This window comes from Anolis carolinensis, chromosome 2 (assembly GCF_035594765.1).
Source record: "Anolis carolinensis isolate JA03-04 chromosome 2, rAnoCar3.1.pri, whole genome shotgun sequence".
Lineage (NCBI taxonomy): Eukaryota > Metazoa > Chordata > Lepidosauria > Squamata > Dactyloidae > Anolis > Anolis carolinensis.
This window is the reverse complement of record NC_085842.1, coordinates 159,757,303-159,780,126: the sequence shown is the minus strand read 5'-3', so window position 1 is coordinate 159,780,126 and position 22,824 is coordinate 159,757,303. Positions and strand designations below refer to the sequence as shown.

The following is a 22,824-nucleotide window of genomic DNA, read 5'->3' as shown; positions in this document are numbered from 1 at the left end:
TTACCTCAATTCTATCAATAATCTTGCAAAGGGTGGGTGACCTCATACAGATCTCCAGATGTTGCTGGACTTTAGCTCTCAGGAACCCTAGCTTTCACAGTTATGCAATCCTGAGGATGTGGGATTATTAACAAAAGTGTGTGTCAGGGAAGGTACCAGTATTTACCCCATGGTTGTTTTCATGTGTGGCTCAACAAAATTAGTAATTTGCTTGCCAGGACGCTCAGTTTGTACAAATGCTGTCACGTTCTCAGTTCACAGGTGAACGGCAAATGTCCCCCTGACAATACAAGAATGAAAATGCACTAGGACCAAGGTACAACCATTCACTGCCTTTGCCAGCAATACTGAGTCCCCCCTTCACCATCCAGGTAACTGACAGATCATTTTCTCCCTCCTAGTTTTGGCCTGTGTGTAGTCTAGTCTAGAGCAAATGCTTTTCGTAAGAAGGCACTAAGTTCTCACTTGAGTATTTATTCTTCCAAAACATAATATTCACATTCATGGCTGTGGTTCCCAATGCTGTGGATACCAGAGATGCTGAGACCAGGCATCCTTGTCTACAGAGAAAGCAATAGAGAACTCATTACAAAGTGCTATTCTTAATAATGCCTGATGGTTTGTTTTTTTTTAATTCTCCAGGCCTGGCCAGTGAAGGCAGGGACAGTATTTGTTCCTCTTTTCTACTGTTAGGTATTGGATTTGATAAACATTTTGGGTGGCAGGTAAAGCCAAGAGGGATCAAATGTAAATCCACAGCTGGAGAAGTTCAAATTAAGGCAGATGAATGGAGCAGAGGATCTAGGATGAAGGCTTTTTTGCAAATAGAAGATCAGAGCAAAAGTGTCTGTTACAGCGACTGGAAAAGGAGCTGCCCTAAGCCAACAAGAATTGAAATAGAGACTGCATGTTGAAGCAACTTGCTGGACATCAAAGGCAGGACTGGTGAATGATGGGATCCATGGTCAAAGCAAAGCAATTCCATATTTGGTTGCCATGATGATCCTATGCTTGTGACATCTCTGGATTACCCAGAGCTCTGTATTGGGTCCCTCTTCTCCTCATGTTGGGGTGACAGCAAATTGCAAGATCCTCTCACTGCCTTGCTTGCTGGAATGAGTCTCAAGGCCCATCACATATGCTCTGGATGATTCTGCAGGCACGTGATAAACTCAGTGACAGGTCTGCCTTTATAACAAATCTCATAGACTGCAGTGAAGAGTGGGAACCTGCAGGGAGAAAGAAACATAACAAATTAAGTCCCGTGGTTGCAGGCGAGTTTGAGGATGGGAATTGGAACTTGCTGTGACACAAATGCAAGTACCCACAAAAGCCACTGAACAATCTTCAAACTGTTGAGGTAACAAATGGGATACCGCATTTAAAGAATGAGGGACATGCTATTGTCCTGTTCTTTTGGAATCCCTACTAAATACAAAAAATATATTTAACTGGTGTAAGGTGGGGTTGAGCTCCAGATGTTCTTAAATTTAAACTCTTGTTCCTCATCATTGGCTAACTTGGCCAGGGCTTATGAGAATTGCTGTGTGACAACATCTAGGGGGTTGCACAGTTTCCCAGTGGTAAAAAGTTTTCACTGAGCTTTTTACCATTGGTAAAAAGAAAATTAGCACAGCCACATTTTGGAATTCAGTGTGGTGTGTTATAGTAATAGGAAATGAACAAGAAAATATTAAACTAGAGTGTTTTCTTCTATGCAGAATACACAGCTTTAATTTCTTCTGTGTCAAGTTAATACACAAAATCTTGAAAATAAGCATGTGGCAACTTGCACAACTACAATCAGTATCCACTGGCATCTGCTGAGTGTCAATGGATACTGATGCAAAGCAAACAGAGAAAATCTTGACGACTTACTTTTCTACTAGGTTCTTGTGCTTGAGGATGTGGTTCAGTTCTGCTGAAGTCTGGGGGCCCTGTAGTTTCTGCCCATTAAGCATCTCCTTCTCCAGCTGCTCAATAGACTGCAAAAGGGAAGATGAAGCCCCAACCCATGTATGAGTAATTGTCTGAAGCCCACGTAGTCCTTTTTTCTAAAAACTAAGTTTGAATGATGCTGGAATGATTCACCTTGATATTCTACTCAGTAAGGTAAAAACATCCAAAAACAGAAGCGATTCTTCTCAGGGTTTCCATTTCTGGACATATCTACCCTGCAGAGAAACTGATTCAATAATCTTTTTTTTTTCTCTTTAGAGAATACTTTAAAATTATTCAATGAGAGAGAGAGGGTGTATCTCTGCTAGAGACCTCACCATCCTTACCAACTACACTAGTAGGATTTAAAAACTAACACAAATATGTGGGGTAGCTGTACTCCAAGTCAGGAAAGTGTGTTGTTGCAGTTCTCTTGTATAGATGAAAATGGAGTTCATGAAGTTTCTAAATGGCTCCCTATTTGGATATGAATAGGCCTAAAACTGCTCATTGTGGAACATGGGACACTAGAGTTGGGTTTTATACCATGCAGTCCGGTGGGCTGTGCCATGGGATTCCTTTCTGATAAAGCTTCAGACAACTTGAGGGAAGCTTCCCAGTTGCCTCTAAAAGACTGCAAGGTATCCTATGGTATGCTCCTTGGATGACACGCTGCTTCACCATGTCTCTAAAAATAGTATCTGAATTACTTGGACTGCCAGGCTTTTTAAATCAAGTTCTTTGGTCTTGGGGGAATACTCTAGTCTAGACTCTGACAACTCCGTTTCTGCTAGAGTATTCCAGATTTTGTACAGTCCTCAGTGTGGCAATCAAAACAAATATTGAAACATCTAACATCAAAAAGATTGTTAAAGTAGATGCTCAAATCTTGATTAGAGAGTACATGGCTATTTGTTCAATCTCTGCTCTGTAATATAATATACCATAGGTCATTTTCAAAACAAGTGTGGGCAGAAAATGGCTTAGGTTTTAAAATTGGATTTCTGAGTGATGTTCAGTACATCAGCAAAGCTTTCCGATGTACTGCCTCCAATGAAATTAGACTTTTAAAAAAATCTGTGAAAGCGAAAAGTGGACTTCCATTTGACAAAACTGTGAGTATGGTTCAGTTCAGGTACTGAAACTAAATGACTCTCTTATAGGCTGTGGGAACATGTTTGGGGACAGCCTGTTCTTTATTCCCCAGTATTCCCCAGGCTCCAAGTAGCAAATATGCAACATTTCATTGTTCCGGTGGAAGCAAGCATCAGAACAGAAGCGGGATGAGAAACATGAGGCCTTCCAGATGTTGCTGGTCTGCAGCTCCCATCTGCCTTCATCAACACAATCAATAATGAGTGATGATTTGGGTTGCATCCAATAATATCTGAAGGACTATATGGTTTCTAAGCTGGCTCCTGATAGAAAAAAAGGAACAAGCATGTGGAGCAAACTGATCAGTTTGTTCAAAGCGCAGTTATAGTCACTCAATCAAAATAGAAAGAAAATAAAGGTTGATGTGTGGGCATACATAAAAACTAATGCATCACATTGGCTCGTGAAATCAAGTATAGGTAGAAGAAAATCCCCTCATGTTAAAGTGAAGATTACCCCAAGACAAGCTATCAAATGGTTTCTGCCTCAAAGTCAATTATCATCAGAAAATTCCCCACTAAAACCTGTCTTCGCCATGAACATGCCAGGTAAACTGTTAAGCAAAAATCTAGCTCTCATTTGCAGTACAGGATAACACTATCACTTTAGTTTATGGATTTCAAACAATCAAAAGTTTTATGTAATCAGAAATGGGGAGATAATCAAATATTTCCATCGGGTTGTGGTGTTCTAGAATATTGGGCTTTTAAGAAGGGATATTTGGCAACTCTATGGATAGACAATAGTAGTGCCACTCACCTTGCCCGTCTTGGCAAACGCTTCAGCCACTTTGCGGTTACGGCCCCCGTAGCAGGTGGTGATAAGATCAGCAACCCCACAGCTCTCCAGGAAGGTGGCAGAAGTGACACTGCCCTTGCAGAAGAGTTTGGCAAAGGCAATCATCTCCATTAGGCCCAGGCGAATGACAGCAGCCTTGGTGTTGTCTCCAAAGCCTAATCCATCACAAAAGCCAGCCCCAACAGCCACCACGTTCTGAGGGAAAGCAGGGAGGCAGTCTATCATTAGTTACTAGCAAAGTTTTGACCCAGGCTAGCTTTCCAGCTCTGTAAGGTAGAGTGCTCTGGAAAATTAGGTGTTGACAATTGGCAGGAGTGAAGTTGATAACTCTTTCCTGAGGGTGAGTGGCAGCTGGAGCCCAGCTCTCTCCAACAAACCTAATTGAGACCACATTTTGCTGGAGAGGCTCGTGTTCTTTTATGTCTCCAGTCTGCACCAGCTTCCTCCATGGACTGTCACTTTGCCGTGGTGAGGGGGCTTGCGTGTTCCAATGAATCTGGGGGCATAACCACTGGAGTCATGCACTCCCAGGAGTGGCTACAGGGGAGGATCCAGACCAAGCACAATCCGAAGACCCTAAGACCTCAATGGCGAAGCAGGCGGTGGATAACATGGTACATGTTACAACGGCTGTGAAGGCGGAAGAAGGCTGCAACAGACCGAGAAGCCACTCTTGTTGTGTTAATCACACCACTGCTGGGTCCTCACTCTGTGAAGACTGTGTGTTGACCCGCCGCGCACCGACCTCCACACATTAAAAAAAATCACGCACAGGCATCTTCCAAGAAAAATACAACAGAGACGGAAGACCATCATCCTCGAACTACAAGGGATCGCCTAAGTACTAGCAAGACCAAAAGACAATGACTTTCTATACAGCTATGTCTACTGAGTTTGAGTGGTGCCACGCAATATGAGTGTGGGCAGTAGACTGGAAGGAAGGAAAGAGAACCTAAACCAACTTTCTTCAGCTTAATACACAAGATAGAGCCATAGAATTATGGAAGGGAACCCAATAACAACTTAATGCATTTTTGCCAGCTCAGGAATCCACATGTTAAACAAAGATGGGCATTCAATCTCTGTTTAAAAACCTCCACGAAAGGAGAGTCCGCCACATTCCCAGGTAATCAATTCTTCTATCTTAACAGATCTTACCATTGCAAAGTTTTTTCAAAACATTTACTGGTAATCAGATTTATTTTCTAATTCAAGCCAATGTATATGGGCACAACCACCATTATCCTAGCTAGCCATGTTGCTGTAGGATGATGAGAACCATTCTCCGATAAATCTGGAGTTTGTCAGGTTGAAGGGGACTAACAGGCCAGAAGACTGGCCTGTAGCAGCAGTGTTTTCCAGAGTTGTACAATGGTTGTGATGGAAGGCAGCCAAATCTGCTGGCTGGCTGTTGTATGTCATTTCTGATTTATAGTTACTTTAAGGCAGGTCTATCATGGGGCAAGATTTGTTCAGAATGGTTTGCCTTTGCATTCCTGTGAGGTTGTGATTTGGCCAAGGTCTCCATGGCTGAGAGGAGATTTAAAGCCCCTCTGTGTCCTTGCCCAACTCAAACCACTACATCATACTGAGGTGCTTGCTAGGTCTGAGCTGCCCAATGCCTCTCTTCCATTGCAACCACTTTCTCTGTGACACTTTTCCTCCTCCCACCACTACCTACATTAGTGTATTTATGTCAGTGTAATGGAAATACAGGACTCTGGACATGGTGTGTGACACCACTGAACCACCATAGGACTTTTCCTGGCAATAGGATGCACCCCACTGGGTTGACATGAACTGACCATCCCCGCACCTTGAGGGCACCGCAGATCTCCACGGTGTCTGCCTCCTTCACCACTGTGATTCGAAAATTGGGAGTCTGCATCAGCTCCTTCAAAATCTGTCCATGCTCTATGTTCTTACAGCCTGTAAAGAGGCAAGAGGCAAAGGTATTAAGCATTAACAGGTCTAACTTTTTCATCTTGTTTATACAGAGATTTGCCATAGATGGACTGAGTCAATTTATGTAGCTCAGCATTATCCATTCTGAGTGATCTTTCCTCTTGAAAGTCTCAGATAGAAGACTTTCCCAAATTCAGACCTACTCCCTGGAAGTCTTTATCATCTTTCTCCAGCCTGGCACCCTCCACATTTTGGCCACACTTACTAGACTATGATGGAAGTTATAATCTGAAACAACTGGGAGGTGCCAGGTTGAGGGAAACCTACAATTGATGGGATAGCAGATTGATGTTGAAGCTTTGTGCATCTATTATTTTACTAAACCCTAAGTCCTTCTGTGGCCTATCTTACATTGTTGCTAGTTAGAGATCACTTCATAAGCTCCCTGGGCATACATGGATCTCATGCTTCTTTTCACTTATCCTAACAACAACCCTGTGAGAAAGGTCAGGCTAAGAGAAGCTGACTGGTCCTAGGTTGCCCAGCAAGTTACATGGCTTGGTGGCAATGTCAATTTGGATTTCCCCAGTCTACTTTTCCAAGGAGCTTGTCAGAGTAGACAGTGGTACTGACCTAAACAGACAAGCAGGTCTATCTTGGAGCTTCTCCTGTTCTTTTTTAAACTCACAACAACAGTCCACCAGCAACCTCCCATTATGATATCCTTTCTGTGCTACTCCCATTGTTGGATTTGTACTGGAGTAGCTGGATAATGGCAATTTCAGCAAGGATGATTAGAGTTTCTCTGCCTTAACAATGTTTTCTGTTTAGAAATGTTACTTTTTTGAACACCTCTCAGCATACCCCTGACAATCTGTTCACAGACTGTGGGATTCTGCAAGTTATAGTCCATTTTCAAGATCTATATAATATCAGCATTTTCTGCTGTGATTATATCATGGGGATACAACAAACAGTTGTACCGCATCCTTGTGAAAATTTACAAAGGATTCACACCCCAGTCAACACACTTTCTGCTAGCTGAGTGGCTCACTTGGATCCCTGCTGACGAGAAAGGGTGACTCAGGAAAGCTGTGAGCTAACTGGTCAGAGATGCTGCACTTGTTTCCCTTCCTACTTCAATGGATGGATCTAAATCCTAATGCTAGACTATCTAGGTCCACTGAAGCAATAGGAACTTGGTAAGTTTGCATTAATATAAGTCCTGTTGATTCATTAAGTCTGCTTTTGCCAGGGCTAGATTTAGCCCTAAAAATTCATTTTTAATGCCTGGGATAAGATATAGCAAATACACACCATGCAGATGGTCTTATACAGAACTTGCCAAAACATGATTTGTTGATGGATATCTCAATAATTTATCTTGTAGTTTAGTTATCTTAATAATAAGCACAAACTCATTACCAATGGTAGTTTCACAGAACTTTTCCTCTGCCACCTCATTGGCAATGTTGGCCCCCATTAGCACACTCATTTCGATGCCTAGCTGCTCCCGTATGATGTCTGATATTAGCTTCAGTCCATCTGGGCCTTCGTCAACCCCCTGCAATCCAAACAAACGTATTAGCTATGCCAGGTTTGTGAGGTACCTTCACTGAGAATCCTGCAGCAGCCCACTATCTGTGATTAAGCTGAACTCTGACTCAACAGGTCTCTTTCTGACTTCTCCAATTATCTTTGGCACTCAGCCATTTAAAACCCACAGTGTACAATACATTCCAAGACCTCTGTGAAGCCTGAACCTGTAGATAATAGTGAAGCGATATTTTCAATACTTGGGCTGGAAGCATAGCAAAGAATTGTTCTGGGAAACCTAGAGAGGCCCACATAGACTTCTGGGGAGGAATATTTCTTTGCATGTGGGTAAGTGAAACTGTGGATAACGAATTTATGGATAAGACGGTCTTTCTGTATTTCATACTGGCATCACCCAACTACAGGTGTTGATTAACACAAGAAGGTACTACCAAGTACCGCCAAGTTTATCCCCAAAATGCTTTGCTGACACTTTGAAGATGAGGGGTAAAACACCCTTGTAGGAGGCCTTATGTGGCTAACAGGGAGGACATCTGGAAAACCTAGCCAGCTCCATTGTCCCTCCTAAGAAGCCATTGCTTATCAATGGGAATCGGTGGGATTTACTTAAGTGCTGGTTTATCATTCAGCAATTGTCTCAAGTGGCCTACTTGTTTGAGGTTAACAATGGGATTTCGGTCAAAGTCTTAATTTTTTTTCTTAAAGAATGCAAACATGGCAGCAGCTCACTACTTTAGGAAGAGGGCTGGCATTTAACTCAAACATATTCCTTTTAATAGTAATGGTCCAAGTTCTGGGCCAGACTTCCATTTCTTTATCGCCTACATGCTAAGCATAACAAAATCCTTCCCATCCCTTGCATGCCAACACATCTGCTAGTTAATTCCCACAATGTTCAGAGCTCCGGCCAGCTCCTCCTGCCACCTTACAGCCGGCCTCCTCTTCCCCCTCTTACCTTGATGAGTGAGACCCCAATTGCATCCTTTTTGATGTGGTCTTTCAGCTGGTCACAGAGCTTTCCAATGAATTGGTGTGGTACTACAAACATAAGGATGTCAGCACCTTCTGAAGCCTTTAAGATATCTGGCACTGCCACCTGCAGCAATTGAAGAAGGCAGAGAAAAGACATCAGCTGTCTGAACAGAGATTCTCACTAAGGGACAGGAGATGGGTGGGCAGAAACTTCAGCTGCACAAACACAAAACTCCTTCCCAATTGTGCACTAAGGAGAGTAATTCCACAGAGTAAAGTATGCAAATGTTGATGTGTTTACACCAGTAGTTCTAAACCTCTTTTTGGCCAGGGACCACTTGACAAGGGACCACTTTGACCAGGGACCACTATCCAACATTAGTACCAAAAGAGTTATGAATCAGTTTTGGTCAATTTTAGATTCGGTTTGGTTAGCTGGGATACTGATTCTGAAAATTGCATTGGATAAACCACATCAGCTCTAGTTTCTGATACAGAACATATGCCATCCAGTAGTCGTCATCTGCTCACCCACAGAAAACCATATTTAACAATCTAGAGTGGATGTGGTCTATCCAATGCAATGGTCAGCTTTGCGGAAAGGAGTGGAAAAAATTATTTTTTTTGTGTCAGCAGCGACTTGAGAAACTGCATAAAATTAATCAAATACAATAAATAAATAAAGAGCAAGGGGGTTCGCAGGCCTAATTTTCATTCTTGCGGCCCACAGGTTGGGAACTACTGGTTTACACACTTGTTAGACTTTTCTGCCTCTATTCATCAGGGCCAGAAGAAGGCCAGGACATCTAGTGAGCATTGGAACCCCACACTTGGAAATCCTTCTGAATTTTGCTGAAAGATTTTACTATGTCAAATAACTATAAGAGCCATAAACTACTTCCACTTCAAACAGATGAAAGCTAAGGTTGCCAGAATGCAGAAATTCACACGCAGTACCTCCTCCAAGAGATAAATATGAATGACTGACTTACTGAACTTTCATACTGTTATTCCAATTGACCTGATAAGCAACTGATCTCTGAAAAGATATTCCCACTTTGGCAGTTGGCAGTATCTGGAAAAGTTGCTCTGTGAATTAAGACGCGGAGGATTCTGCAGCTGTCTGGGAGATGCTGGGGGTTACAATCTAAGATATTTTTTATCTTTTGCATCATGATGTTAAAAAGTTTTTACTAAGCCCAGAACTTGTCATGATGGAACAGGCTGAAATAGAGAGCCCAGGCCTAGGGGCAGCAGGGGCAACTTTTACCAGTTTTCATGGGGCTTTCTTCACTGAGTGAGACTATAAAATCTCATCTCACTGCATGTACCCAGCATGTGTTCACCAAGTGGGCTTCCTGGCACTCCGGAGGCACTAGGAAACCAGATTAGCTAGCTAGCAGGCAGAGGAAAGGTTATTTATTACTTATGTTGCCAAGGCAACCTGTTTTTAGATCTTTATTCTGCTGGAAGATGCACAAGCCAGCCCTGCTGTGTTCCAACCCTGGCGGAAGGAGAAGTGGGAGGGTGGGGAAGGGAAAGGAAGGGAAATCTACTCAAATAGATCTTGCAAGCACTCTCAAATGCTTGACCATTATTATTTTAAAGCATTTCCAAACCATAGATCATTACAATTCTTCTTTGCCAGCCATTACAGTGGTTTACAATCAAGAACAAAATAATAAACCAAAACTAACTGTGAAATAATATGCCTACTTAAAAAAACAACCCACAAATAATCAAATGAACAGGCGCAAATCCACAACAATCTGAACAAATACCACAGGCTAAGGAGATAGTGATAGTTGGCAATCTGAAACCAACATACTCTTTTGTAACTGTTACATGAAAACAAGGTGTTGCGACATAATAGGTCTCTAGCCTTGTTCCCAGTAAAGCTAATCTCTGTATAGGATGGACCTTGGATCAGGATCGCACCAAAAGTTATTGATTGCCAGGGGAGGGAAAATTTCAAGAGTGAGTATGGGAGGGACCACCTCCTGAGATATAGCTTATCTCAGCTTAGAGTTGTTGTAAATCGGAAACAAATGCACACAATAGTAACAAGCACCGGCCAACAAAGTATGCGTTTCTGAACAAAACTTCATTAACAGAGTATTTGGTACCAAGGGCAGAAGTAACATGGAAAGAGGAAACAGAGGTTACTATGCTATAAAGAAATGCAGTTCAACATGTTTCAACAAATAGCTGAAATCAACCTTGCATTTATATAAATAGAAACGTGATGTCCATTTGTGGAGACCTCATATCCCCCTAACTACTTCACTGATTGCTTCCAAATTTCGACACAACTCCGCAATCGAACAGGTGAAGGTTTTAGGGTAATCAAAATCCAACTACAATACAGATGTCACACCTAAAACAGGTAAAAATATATCCCGCTTCAAAAACACTGCCATCTGCTGGTCGCCTGGGCAGTTAGGTAAAGGTTCTAAACCTTACATCTCCCATGCTTGGTACTGCGGCCTGTGAGACTGCGGCGAGTGAGGGGCCTCGAGAGGGCTGGGGTAGGAAGGCCAGGCAAGAAGACACCAACAAAGCCCTCCAAACAGATGGCCAGCCAAACATAGACAGGATAGATGCACAAGCACACACACAACTGATATCATTGAACAGGAAGAGACCCCAAGGGGCCATCCAGCCCAACTCTCTTCTGCCATTCATGATGACACTATCAAAGCCCTCCAAACATATTGCCAGGCAGCCATAAATATAATAAACCACATTACGTATATTATTTCTATAGATATATACTGTTGCTAACCTCTCCCATGAACAAGCAACAGCAGGCAGCCAACGAGGGACCGACCGCTCTACCTTCCTCCACGTTCCCTCATTGGCCAGAGGAGAAAGCTCCCACCTTACCCACTGATTGGCACTCTCATTGATCAGGAAGAGAACCCAAGGGGCCTTCCAGTTAAACCCTCTTCTACCATGCAGTAAAACACCAACAAACCCCTTCAGGCAGAAGGCCAGCCAGTCGTAGATATGAAAAGCCACACACACACACACACACACACACACACACACACACACACAATAGATAACATACATCTGGAAGACACCCCTAAAGATAATCCAATCCAACCCTCTTTAAATATGCAAGAAGACACCATCAAAGCCCACCAAACAGATGATCAAGCAGCCATAGATATGAAAAACCATATATATATATATATATATACACACACACACACACACACACACACACATACATCATCATCTACACAGTGCAATAACAAAACATACTGTATACCCACAAGCATTATGAAATTACATATATTAGAAAGCACCTCTTTCTCTTTTCTCTCTTTTTATTGTGAAATCACATATATTAGAAACCAGCTCATTCTTTTTTCTTTCTAACCCATTTCACCACACTGGGCCACAACAACACATGGCCAGGTACAGCTAGTAAATAAAAACATTTTGAACCTTCTAAGAACCAGTTCAAAATTTCATCCAAAATACATCCAGGAATTTTTTAAAAAAATATTTCACCAGTATGTAGTTTTCTTATGATTTTGATTTTGGTGATGGGAGTAACTGGTAAGACAGGCTTATCTGCATTCCCCAGCCTCTCTTTTTTGCAGCTCACACATGTGAAGTAGGGGCTTCTGGAGGCGGCAACTATTTACTTTGCCTGTTGTAGGTAGGCACACACAGCCGACACCTATGCTGTAGGATTAATGTAGTTTGGCACTTTAACTGCCTTGGGTCAATGCCATGGAATCCTAGGAGTTTTTCCTTCAAACATCCATTCCTGATCATGGAGACTCACTCTTTATGATCAGAGCTGGAATGTTAGTAAATTAAACACACACTAATCAAAAGATGGAATAAAAACAATACAGTCTTATTCAATCAGAAGCTTAACAATGGACACGAAAAGAAATAACCAGCTCAGACAACAGATGGGACAATCCTTCCAGGAGAGCTGTCATTTACCCTGTGGTTAGAATATCTCATCTGTGAATGCTTGTTCTGTCAATAGGTTTTTTATGCAGAAATATTTATGTCAGGGCACAGCATAACCCATAAGACTCACCAACCATTCAACCTGCTTTTAATAACAACCACCACCACCATGGAGCCCCCAGTGGCACAGCGGGTTAAACTGCTGAGCTGCTGGACTTGCTAACCAAAAGGTCAGCAGGGATGAGCTCCCACTGTTAGCCCCAAACCCAGCTTCTGCCAAACTAGCAGTTCAAAAACATGCAAATGTGAGTAGATCTAGACCTTCCAGCGGGAAGGTAATGGCGCTCCATGCAGTCATGCTGGCCACATGACCTTGGAGGTGTCTACGGACAACGCCGGCTCTTCAGCTTTGAAATGGAGATGAGCACCAACCCGCAGAATCAGACAGGACTAGACTTAATGTCAGGGGGAAACCTTTACCTTTACCTACCCACCACCACCACCACCATCATTATCATGCCTGCTCTGGGAAAAGAAAGCAACTCCCATGCCACAAAGCCTTAAAATGCTCATGCTTTTATGTCAAGCCACTTTGAGTCTCCTTCAGGAGAGATAAAACAGAGTATAAATAAACATAATAAATATAATAATAAACATAATAATAATAATAACAACAACAACAACAACAACAACAACAACAACAACAACGGGTGCCGTGCCAAAAGATCTCAGCTGGCATTTGGAAACAATAGACATTGACAAAATTACGATCTGTCAACTGCAAAAGGCCACCCTACTGGGATCTGCACGCATCATCTGAAAATACATCACACAGTCCTAGACACTTGGGAAGTGTTCGACTTGTGATTTTGTGAAATGAAATCCAGCATATCTATCTTGTTTGCTGTGTCATACAATAAAATAATAATATAATAAATGGAACTCAAAAATCCTAAAAAGGTTAAACTGGAAAGGGACTTGGATGGGGTGGGACAAAACCTTATGGGCCCATGCTTACTCTGGGACAACCCTGCAAGTTTTGGTGCAAAAGAGAGATTGATAAGAGCCCAATGTTTATATGAAAATGAAAGTAGCGCTAACTCTTCTCCCACAAAACTGTTCGTAATAGTAATTGGAAAACTATCAACAAAGATATTCAGCTATTGGAATAGGAAAAGATGTCCTCTAGAACCAAGTGTTCTGCTTCTGTCATTATGTTCATGTTCCACAATATTCATTCTTCATCTCCTCTTCTCAGGAGCTCTGTGTTTGTTCCTTGCTGTCCCCCCCCCCCCCCCCCTTCAGATAATGAAGGAGATGCTGGTTTTCAAACCACTGCCAGAACATGAAACACCCTAACAAAGAAGTCCTTTGTGCAGTGGATGAAACAAGTTACATTCTCGGCATTCAGCACATTTCAGTCCATTAAAAGCACTTTTAAATCCCTGCAGATTCTAATGGGAGATGCTTAAAACTCTTGCTTAACCCAGTCAGTGGAACCAAACACTTGTAAGATCTGGCAGGACACACTCCATGTTAAGATGGCGGTAGAAGCATCTCACAGTCTTCTAGTTTGCCCACTGATCAGTAAAATAGTTCTTTCTGGCGACCAGGACTGGGAGCCACAGGCATTTATATCACTCAGCTGTGGAGATGTTTTGTGAATGCAACAACCACTCATAAGGAAAAACCCAATTTCTGCTTTTGGGCATTTCAGAATTTATGCCACAATTTATCCTGGAATAGATTTAATTTAAAAATAGACTGACAAAGTTTTGCCTTTCCCTCTGTGCTGTGCAGAACCACCATTTTTGCTTGCGACGGGAGATGATGATGCTACTCCTGTGTAGTATGCCATTCCTCACAGATGATTGCAAAATATACTTTAAGGATACACTCAGCAATTTGTTAGATGAACAAATTGTGGGTTTGGGGCACGTGACATGTACATTTACAGGAGTCTGATAGAAGATTTTAAGTTCGCTCGAGTGAATCCATAGCTTACTGGTGGCAGGCACATGGTTTGCATGAGAAGATACCAGCTTCTGACTCAAGATCTCCACTTAACACAGTGATTCTGAACTTGTGGGTCACCAGATGTTTTGGCCCACAAATCCTAACAGTTGGTAAACTAACTGAGATTTCTGGGAGTTGTAGGCCAAAACACCTGGGGACCCACAGGTTGAGAACCACTGGCTTAACAGCAGGGATTGGTAACTTGTGGTCCTCCATATGAAGACCCCGAAAAAGGGCTGGGTTTTTTATTACATGCTCAGAATGCATCATCCAACAATAGTCAGGTCACATAATTGTTTTAAGAGTTGTAGTCTGAAAAGGTGTTTTTTAAACCTGATTTTATGAGACTACAACTCCCAACATTCCTCACTATTGGCTAGGGTGGCTTGGACTGAAAAAGAAATGAAGTCCAGCAACATCTGGGGAGCTTTCCAACATCTGGAGTTGGAAAGTCCAATTCTTGACTTAGAGTCAGGCAAGTCCAACTGCTGCAGGTCAGAATGGCTGATGCTGGCTGGGCTCATTAACATGTGTAGGGTTCAGGTCCCATCATCCCTCAGGACTGATTTTATTGGCTAAGGCTGATAGGAGTTACAGTCCAGTATGGACTACGAATATCCACCCATCCTGCACAACAGTGTTGCTTGCCTGCCACTACCCAACCAACCAACCAACCACCTTTTCTTGCTTCTAAACGTACCACGTTCGGTGGCAGCTTGTGGCCCGGCAAGTACTTGACATTCTCATGCTGTGTGTTGATGATCTCAGTCAGTTTCTTTCCACCAACCTCCTCTTCAAACACCCACATGTTGACAGTGTTGTCAAACTTGTCCAGCTTGGCCGCATTGCTGCCCACAATCTTAGCAATAGCTGAACCCCTGCAAGGAACAGAGAAGGAAGAGGAAAGGGAGATTATGTCAGAAGGATTTTTGAAATCATGCCACTGTGTGTGATTACGCAGCTTCTGCATACTCTTTAAGGATCTTCTAAGGATCTTCTAGCTAGAGTAATGCTGGTGTGGAATGGGACCAGGATACATGAAAAGTGTAAACATTTTCTTCAATATTTATTTATATCCTACCTTTCACCAAGGATTTAACATAAAGAACAAAAGAACAGTCCAATAGGAGCAGACTTATCCAGAGGCGGACAACTAAAATGATCAAGGGTCTGGAGAACAAGCCCTATGAGGAGCGGCTTAAAGAACTGGGTATGTTTAGCCTGCAGAAGATAAGGCTGAGAGGAGACATGATAGCCATGTACAAATATGTGAGGGCAAGTCATAGGGAGGAGACAGCAAGCTTGTTTGCTGCTGCCCTGCAGACTAGGGTGCGGAGTAATGGCTTCAAACTACAGGAAAGGAGATTCCACCTGAACATCAGGAAGAACTTCCTCACTGTGAGGGCTGTTTGGCAGGGGAATTCTCTCCCCCGGACTGTGGTGGAGGCTCCTTCTCTGGAGACTTTTAAGCAGAGGCTGGATGGTCATCTGTCGGGGGTGCTTTGAATGAGATTTTCCTGCTTCTTAGCAGGGGGTTGGACTGGATGGCCCGCGTGGTCTCTTCCAGCTCTATGATTCTATGATTCCTCTGAGAGCTCACAGTACATCCTCTCCTTTCTTCTCAGTAAATTGAGAAATAGACTTGAATTTCCTTCTCACTCTCCCATCAATTTCTCTAATCATATTATGAAGCTATGTAAGCTGATAGTCCTTACAATCACATCCTCTGACAGCAAAGTGCATTAGTTCCCATGTACTGCATGAAAGAGTGCTATTCTAAATTGAACATGTTGCATGTTTCAGTCTTCTTTCAAAGGTTTGATTTCACTTTTCCTTTCTTTTGGGCACTATGTAACATTTTTTCCCCTGTTTCTGGTTTAAAAGTGTTATTTCCTGTTTAATTGTGCAGTACATACAGTACTTTGAAAGTAGTTGTTATAGTCCAGAAACTTCGATTTTGTGTCTGCCACAAACTACGTTGAACTGGTTGAGACTCTTATGAGATATTCACTGAAAAACTATTGCAAAATGTGCTGTTTAAGTGCAATTTGGTCCATCAAAAACATGCATGCCATCATAAATAGTTGGCTATTAAAAAGTCCAAAAGTTATTTGTTGTTTCTGAGCAGGCTGGTACTCTGAAAGCCAAGACACTCAATTGTTTTTGGTACAACAGAGTGACACAGTTATCCTTCTGGAAACAGCTTGAAACATTACTTTAAAAATGTGCCAGTCGACCAAGAATGTTTGCTACGTATTAAGAAATATTGTGGAAAAATCTAGAAACATAATGGAGCAAAAATGGTTGTCGAGAGGACTCATGGAGCATCACACACAGCACCTCCATCCAATAATATGGGGAAAAGTGGACTGCTAACATTAAAAATAGAAGCAGGATTTTGTCTGTGTCTCACAGAAGGGAAAAATTAAAGGAGTTGCTTGTTCATTTTGATGTGTTTATAATGCCTTTTCTACAAAGGGGAGAACATCAAACATTTATGATTGATGTCAAAGAGGATAAAACATAACACTATAAATATACATAAAATTCCCAACATCCCATCAGTTGCTATACATCTCAGTTATCTAGGGCACAACTCAGCAGCTTAATCTGATGAATTAAAGAGGAAGGTCTTCAACCCTAGTGTAAACCGGTGAGATCTTCATCTAGTTCAGTGGTTCTCAACCTGTGGATTCCCAGATATTGTGTCCTTAAACTCCCAGAAATCCTAACAGCTGATAAACTGGCTGGGATTTCAGGGAGTTGTAGGCCAAAACACCCGGGGACCCACAGGTTGAGAACCACTGCTCGAGTGAGTGGTCCAAAGGAAGATTGTTCCACAGGTGCAGGGCCAGGTATTGAATGGATTACAGCTTTGACAGAGTTGTGGGCCAGGCAATAACCCTTTGCTAGTAGATCTTAAGTTCCTAGTTGATACATGCCATGCTAGCCAAACTTCCAGGTAAAATGGTCTAGATGCCTCTTTGCTGAGCAGACAAGTGGTCAGGATGTGGGAGGGGATTACTGCTCCATATAACCCACAGCAGGGATGGGGACAGGCAGATTTTTAGGGAAAGGCATCAACAGAGAGAGGTAAGCCATGCTTTTATTTAGGATGTAGAATAGAGTGTTCTGGAGCCCAGATATACTGGGAAAATAACAACAACAATGATAATAGTTTATTTATTTGTTACCTACCTCTCCTCAATGCTCAAGGTAGGGTACAAAACAGTTACAAATATATAGGTGTAAACATAAGACCCATTAAAACATATAACAGCAGTTCCCAACCTTTTTCAAGTAGTGACCCCATTTTAGAGAGGCAAAGTAACCAGTGACCCCGATACACTAAAAATAGGCTTTTAAATAGGGTAAATGAAAACTCACCAAAAATAGATTTTTCAGTATAATATAATTCAAAATAACGTTATTTTACAACATATTTAATCCAATGATTGGAATTGCAACTCATTACTATGCTTAAAAATTAACAGTTTGAGTTTTCATTAATGCCAACCTTATGTCATTCTCAATATTTAATCTGTTTCTCGTTTTGGTTTTCAATTGAAGAAGTGTTGAAAATCCGTTCTTACAGAGATATTCTGAAACACAGGGGAGTAAAACTTTTTATAATTCCCTTTTTTAAATTTTCATAGCTCACCACCGCTTGCTGACCCCACAGAAAACTTTTTGCAAAATAATAATAATACACCTTATATTCTGTCCTTCTCCCCTAGGGGACTCAGAGCGAATTACAGCATTTACTTAGGCAAACATTCAATGCCTATGTATTTCAATGTATTAATTGAAATACATTAAAACCATTGGGGCCAATGAAAGGTAAGTTTAAATGCATACATTAAAATTGACTGGATAGGGAAATAGCTCAGTGGAGTAGGGGCCAAGGCTCCAGTCTGCAGCTCTGAGGGGCCTGGGAAGGAAACTCCTTTGGGACTCCCAGGAGAGGGCAAGTTTCGGGCCTAACCTGTCCCCTCTGTGAGCAGAAACTGGGGCAAGAGGGAACCTAACCGTTCTGCTGCAGGGAAAGCAATGGAGAGTTTTGTAGGGCCCTGAAGACCATCCATAGGCTCTCAAAGTGCTCCACTAACTGTTTAAAAATAGTCTATTCATCCATTTATTTTGGAATATACTAAAAAATAAATCCTACAACTATAAAGAAAAGAAAAGGGGAGCAAAAAAGAAGCAACATAAGACAGAAGAGATAGGCACAGGGGGAAAAGCGGGGCAGGAAAACACCACAGTTTCTTCCTAGGCAATGATAACCCCTTGCTTCTGTTATACTATGTAACATGATTTTTGTTCCATGACATTTCCTAATTGGTTCTATCAGAAAAACATGCAAAAGGTTTATTAAACTGCAAAAAACTTTGTTTATGTGGGAGGGACATCCTGCAGCACATTTTTCTATAGTTTTTCAATGAATATCTCATAGAGTTTCAACCAATTCAACATAGGTTGCTTTGAGTTTTCTAGGCTGTATGGCCATGTTCCAGAAGCACGGTATCCAGATTGTGTTCATGTTCATGGCTTCCTCCTTTTTGTTGAAATCGTCTACATGCTTGTGGATTTCAATGGCTTCTCAGTGTAGTTTGACATGGTGGTTGTGAGAGTGGTCCAGTATTTCTGTGTTCTCAGATAATATGCTGTGTCCAGGTTGGTTCATCTGCTATGGTTGACTTCTCTGGCTGAGTGAGTCTGCAGTGCCTTTCATGTGCCTTGATTCGTGTTTGGGCAATGCTGCCGCGTTTGTTGGTCCCTATGTAGACTTGTCCACAACTGCATGGTATATGGTAGACTCCTGCAGAGGGGAGGGGATCTTTCTTGTCCTTTGCTGAACGGAGCATTTATTGGATTTTCTTAGTGGGTCAGTTAGATAGTTTGTCGGTTGCTAGGAACAGTTTTTCAAATGGTGTTGCCTAGTGTTATAATGCCTTTCCCCCAGCTGAGTGTGTCTCCGTAGGCCTCCCTAGTCACCTGTGGCTTGTGGCGGCGCAGGGTTGGCTTCGTCAAGAGAAGTCTTTGGCCGGTGCCTTCCACGAAACACAGTCCAGAGGGGACGTGACCTTCACTCCCTGGCGGCCTCCCATCCCGGTCCGAACCAGGGCTGGCCTTTCTTGCCATGCCAGGGAAGCGGACCCCACTTCGCCCCCATGAGAAACCGGATCCTGATCCGGCTCATCCCCCCCCCCCCCCCCCACACACACACTTGCTTTTCTTACTGGCAGAGCCCCCCTCCCTCCGTCCCTGCCTCCCCACCCTGCGCCTCTGGGGGCCCCCACGCACCAGTTGCCGGAGCCCACGATGCAAACTTTCTTGCCTCCCATCGCTCCGGCTGTCAAGCGCTGCCTGTCCCTCCTCCCGGCCCCCGGGAGGCAATATAAGGACCCCCAGGCTCCGCCCGCCCAACGCCCGCCCGCCCCCCGCCCCCGACACCCTTTCCTGGCCGCAAGGGGAGTCCGGGAAAGACAGGCTCTTGGCCCCAAACCATCTACCTGAGGAGAAGGGCCGGGGGTTGCGGGGGTTGGGCGGGGGTTGACCTTCGTACCTTGCGTGAACATACCGCTCAGGGAGTGAAAGAAGCCCACACAATCTTTGCCTCTTCCTTCCTTCCTTCCTTCCTTCCTTCCTTCCTTCCTTCCTTCCTTCCTTCCTTCCTTCCTTCCTTCCTTCCTTCCTTCCTTCCTTCCTTCCTTCCTTCCTTCCTTCCTTCCTGTCTCTACTTCATCCCTTTCTCCTTTCCTCTCTTCTCTCCCTCCCTCTTTCCTTTCCCTTCTTCCTTCTCTCCTTCCCTCCCTCTCTTTTCTCTCTTCCCTCCCTCTCACCTTCTTTCCTTCCTCCCCATCTCTCCTCCCTTCATTCATTCCTTTCTCTTCTTCTTCCTCTCCTTCCCTCTTTTTACTTTCCTTCCTCTTCTTCGCCCTTCCCTCTATCCTTCCCTCCGTCTCTCTTCATCTCTCTCTTCTTCCTCTCTCCTCTTCCCCTCTCCTTCCCTCTCTCTTCTTCTCCTTCCTTCCTTCGTTTCTTTTCTTTCCCTTCCCCCTCTCCTTCCCTAAGTTTCTTCTGGATTGTCCCTCCCTTCTTCCTTCCTCTCTCTTTTCCTTCCTCTTCCCTCCCTCTCTTCTCCTTCCTTCCTTCCTTCCTTCCTTCCTTCCTCTTCTTCCCTCTCTTCTTATTCCCGCCCTCCCATCTTCCTCCCTCTTTTCCTTCTTTCCTCTTCCCTCTCTCCTTTCCTCCCTCTCTTCCCCTTCCTTCCTTCCTTCCTTCCTTCCTTCCTTCCTTCCTTCCTTCCTTCCTTCCTTCCTTCCTTCCTTCCTTCCTTCCTTCCTTCCTTCCTTCCCTTTCTCCTTCCTTCCCTCCTTCTCTTCTTCTCTCTTTTTCCTCCCTCCCTCCTTCCTTTGACTTCAGTTAACATTTCAAATCTGTCAGGGAGGCTGGACATCATCACCACCACCACCACCACCATCATCATCATCATCCAAGAAGATACAAATCGCAGGGAAAGGCAAAAGACTTCCAATCATCTTTTTTGGCAATAATCATAACTTTTTTAAATCAAATTATTTACTTTCCAATGTATACACACACCCCATTCCCCCATCATTTATGTAGCATTATAGCAATACAGCCATGTCAGTTTTATGAATTCTGCTTATTCTAATTGCATCCCTTACATATCAATATGATAATATATGTTCTAATTGTTCATCCATAATCTTTGTTTTGGTTTGAATGTGTCATTACCAGAAGACCCATAAAAATAAATAAAAGTGAATGACTTTTGGTTGTCTTTTCATCAGTCTTTTTGTTTTGCACCTTTCAAGTCGTTTCTGAGCTACGATGACCCTAAGACAACCTCTACCATAGGTTTTCTTGGCGGAATGTGCTCAGAGGACTTTTTCCCTGGCCATCTTCTGAAGCTGAGAGAGTGTCACCCTGTGGGTTTTCATGGCCAAGCAGGGATTCTAGTCCTAGTTTACAGAGTTATAGTCCAATGCTCAAGCCATTATGTCCTCCCTCTCTAACCTAAACATAACTTCCGCATTTCCATAATCAATTCCTTGTAATCATTAAATTAAAAATGATTAAATATTATTAAAAGAACCCAAGACAACCAAAGAAAAGAAGACAAGACTCGCCAAAGGAGATACAGTCATCCCTGTTTATTGACAACGAGTCAGAGGAAGTGTCGGAAGAAGAGGAGGAGGTAGTGAGCGACGCAGCTAAACATGAGTAGCTTTTTAAACTCAATAAAGATATTTTCAAACAATATCAATGTTTTAAATTCTCAAATTAAAAAAGAAGGTTGTTTAATTATCTAATTAAAAATAAGTATGAGATCACAGCCTTACAGGAAACACGTATTGCTAACAAACATATTAATCATTTAATAAATCCTAAATTAGGTATTGCTTTCCATTCGTTAGATACTAAAAAAAAGGGGTGTCACATTATATATAGATGAAAAACTAAAACCAACAAAGGAATTCAGAGATCAAGAGGGAAGAATTATTGCAGTTAAAATATTAATTGGACAAGAAACTATTTTAATATGTAATGTCTATATGCCGAATGGTCCAAAGCGCAAATTTGTTAAATTTTTAAGGGCTATGCTCAATCAAGTTGAAGCGGATCACTGGATAATACTGGGAGACTTTAATGGAATTACAGTAGTCTAGATAAATCAACACTAAAAAGTAAAAACAAAAAGATGGAAAATAAATCTCTTCCAAAAAATTTCTTCCAGCTAATAGAAGAATTTGATTTATATGATACTTGGAGAATAAAAAATCCAAACCAAAAAGACTATACATATTATTCAAATAGGCACAAGCTATGGACCAGAATAGATATGATTTGGGTATCCAAAAGCTTAATGTCCAAAATAAATGAAACAAAAATATTAGCGAGGGATTTATCAGACCACTGCCCAATAGAAATGTTTATTAATAAGAGCAAGTCTAATAGATGCTGGAGATTAGATAGTAATTTGATTAAACAGGAAGAGGATATTGAGAGAATAAAACAAATGACGAAAGAATATTTCTTATTAAATGACAATCAAAACACTAGCTCGCAAATAATTTGGGATGCTTATAAGGCATATGCGAGGGGGCCTTTCATACAACAAAAAGCAAGAAAAAATAGGATTAAAAATCAAAAACTGCAAGAAATACAAAGGGATATTGAAGATTTGGAAAAGAAATTGAAACTAAATTTAGGTACAAGTAAAACATTAATAAAATTAAAATCCCTACAAAAAGATAAGACAAACCTGCAATTAGAGACCCTGGCAAATCAACTAAAATGGACAAGACAAAATTTATTTGAAAATGCCAACAAGCCGGGGAAATGGCTTGCCAGGACAATAAGAAAGAAAAAGAATAGACAGCAAATAATAAAAATTAAAGCTAATGAAAAAGATATTTTTACAGATGATGAAATAAAGATGGCATTCGAGAAATTTTACAAAAAATTGTACGAAAAAGACACAATTAACTTAGAAGATATAACAGAATATATATG

At 42.1% G+C, this 22,824-nt stretch overlaps 1 protein-coding gene across 1 annotated transcript; it reads right to left on the bottom strand.

Moving 5' to 3' along the window:
• Positions 1-458: 458 nt before the first annotated feature.
• gpd1 (glycerol-3-phosphate dehydrogenase 1) lies at positions 459-19,726 on the bottom strand. Its single transcript, XM_062970955.1, has 8 exons — positions 19,585-19,726; positions 14,981-15,158; positions 8,309-8,449; positions 7,222-7,360; positions 5,708-5,820; positions 3,853-4,086; positions 1,879-1,985; positions 459-1,229 (listed from the first exon to the last, which is right to left on the bottom strand). The coding sequence occupies exons 1-8, from the start codon at positions 19,623-19,625 to the stop codon at positions 1,133-1,135; spliced, it is 1,050 nt and encodes a 349-aa protein (XP_062827025.1). The 5' UTR covers positions 19,626-19,726; the 3' UTR covers positions 459-1,132.
• Positions 19,727-22,824: the final 3,098 nt, after the last annotated feature.

Excerpts from the sequence above, each read along its gene's own strand:
- gpd1 (XM_062970955.1), bottom strand. The coding sequence starts at position 19,625 with ATGGGAGGCAAGAAAGTTTGCATCGTGGGCTCCGGCAACTG. Across the intron at positions 4,087-5,707 it reads AGATCTGCGGTGCCCTCAAG|AACGTGGTGGCTGTTGGGGC; the intron begins GTGCGGGGATGG and ends GCTTTCCCTCAG. Across the intron at positions 1,986-3,852 it reads CGTTTGCCAAGACGGGCAAG|TCTATTGAGCAGCTGGAGAA; the intron begins GTGAGTGGCACT and ends TCCCTTTTGCAG.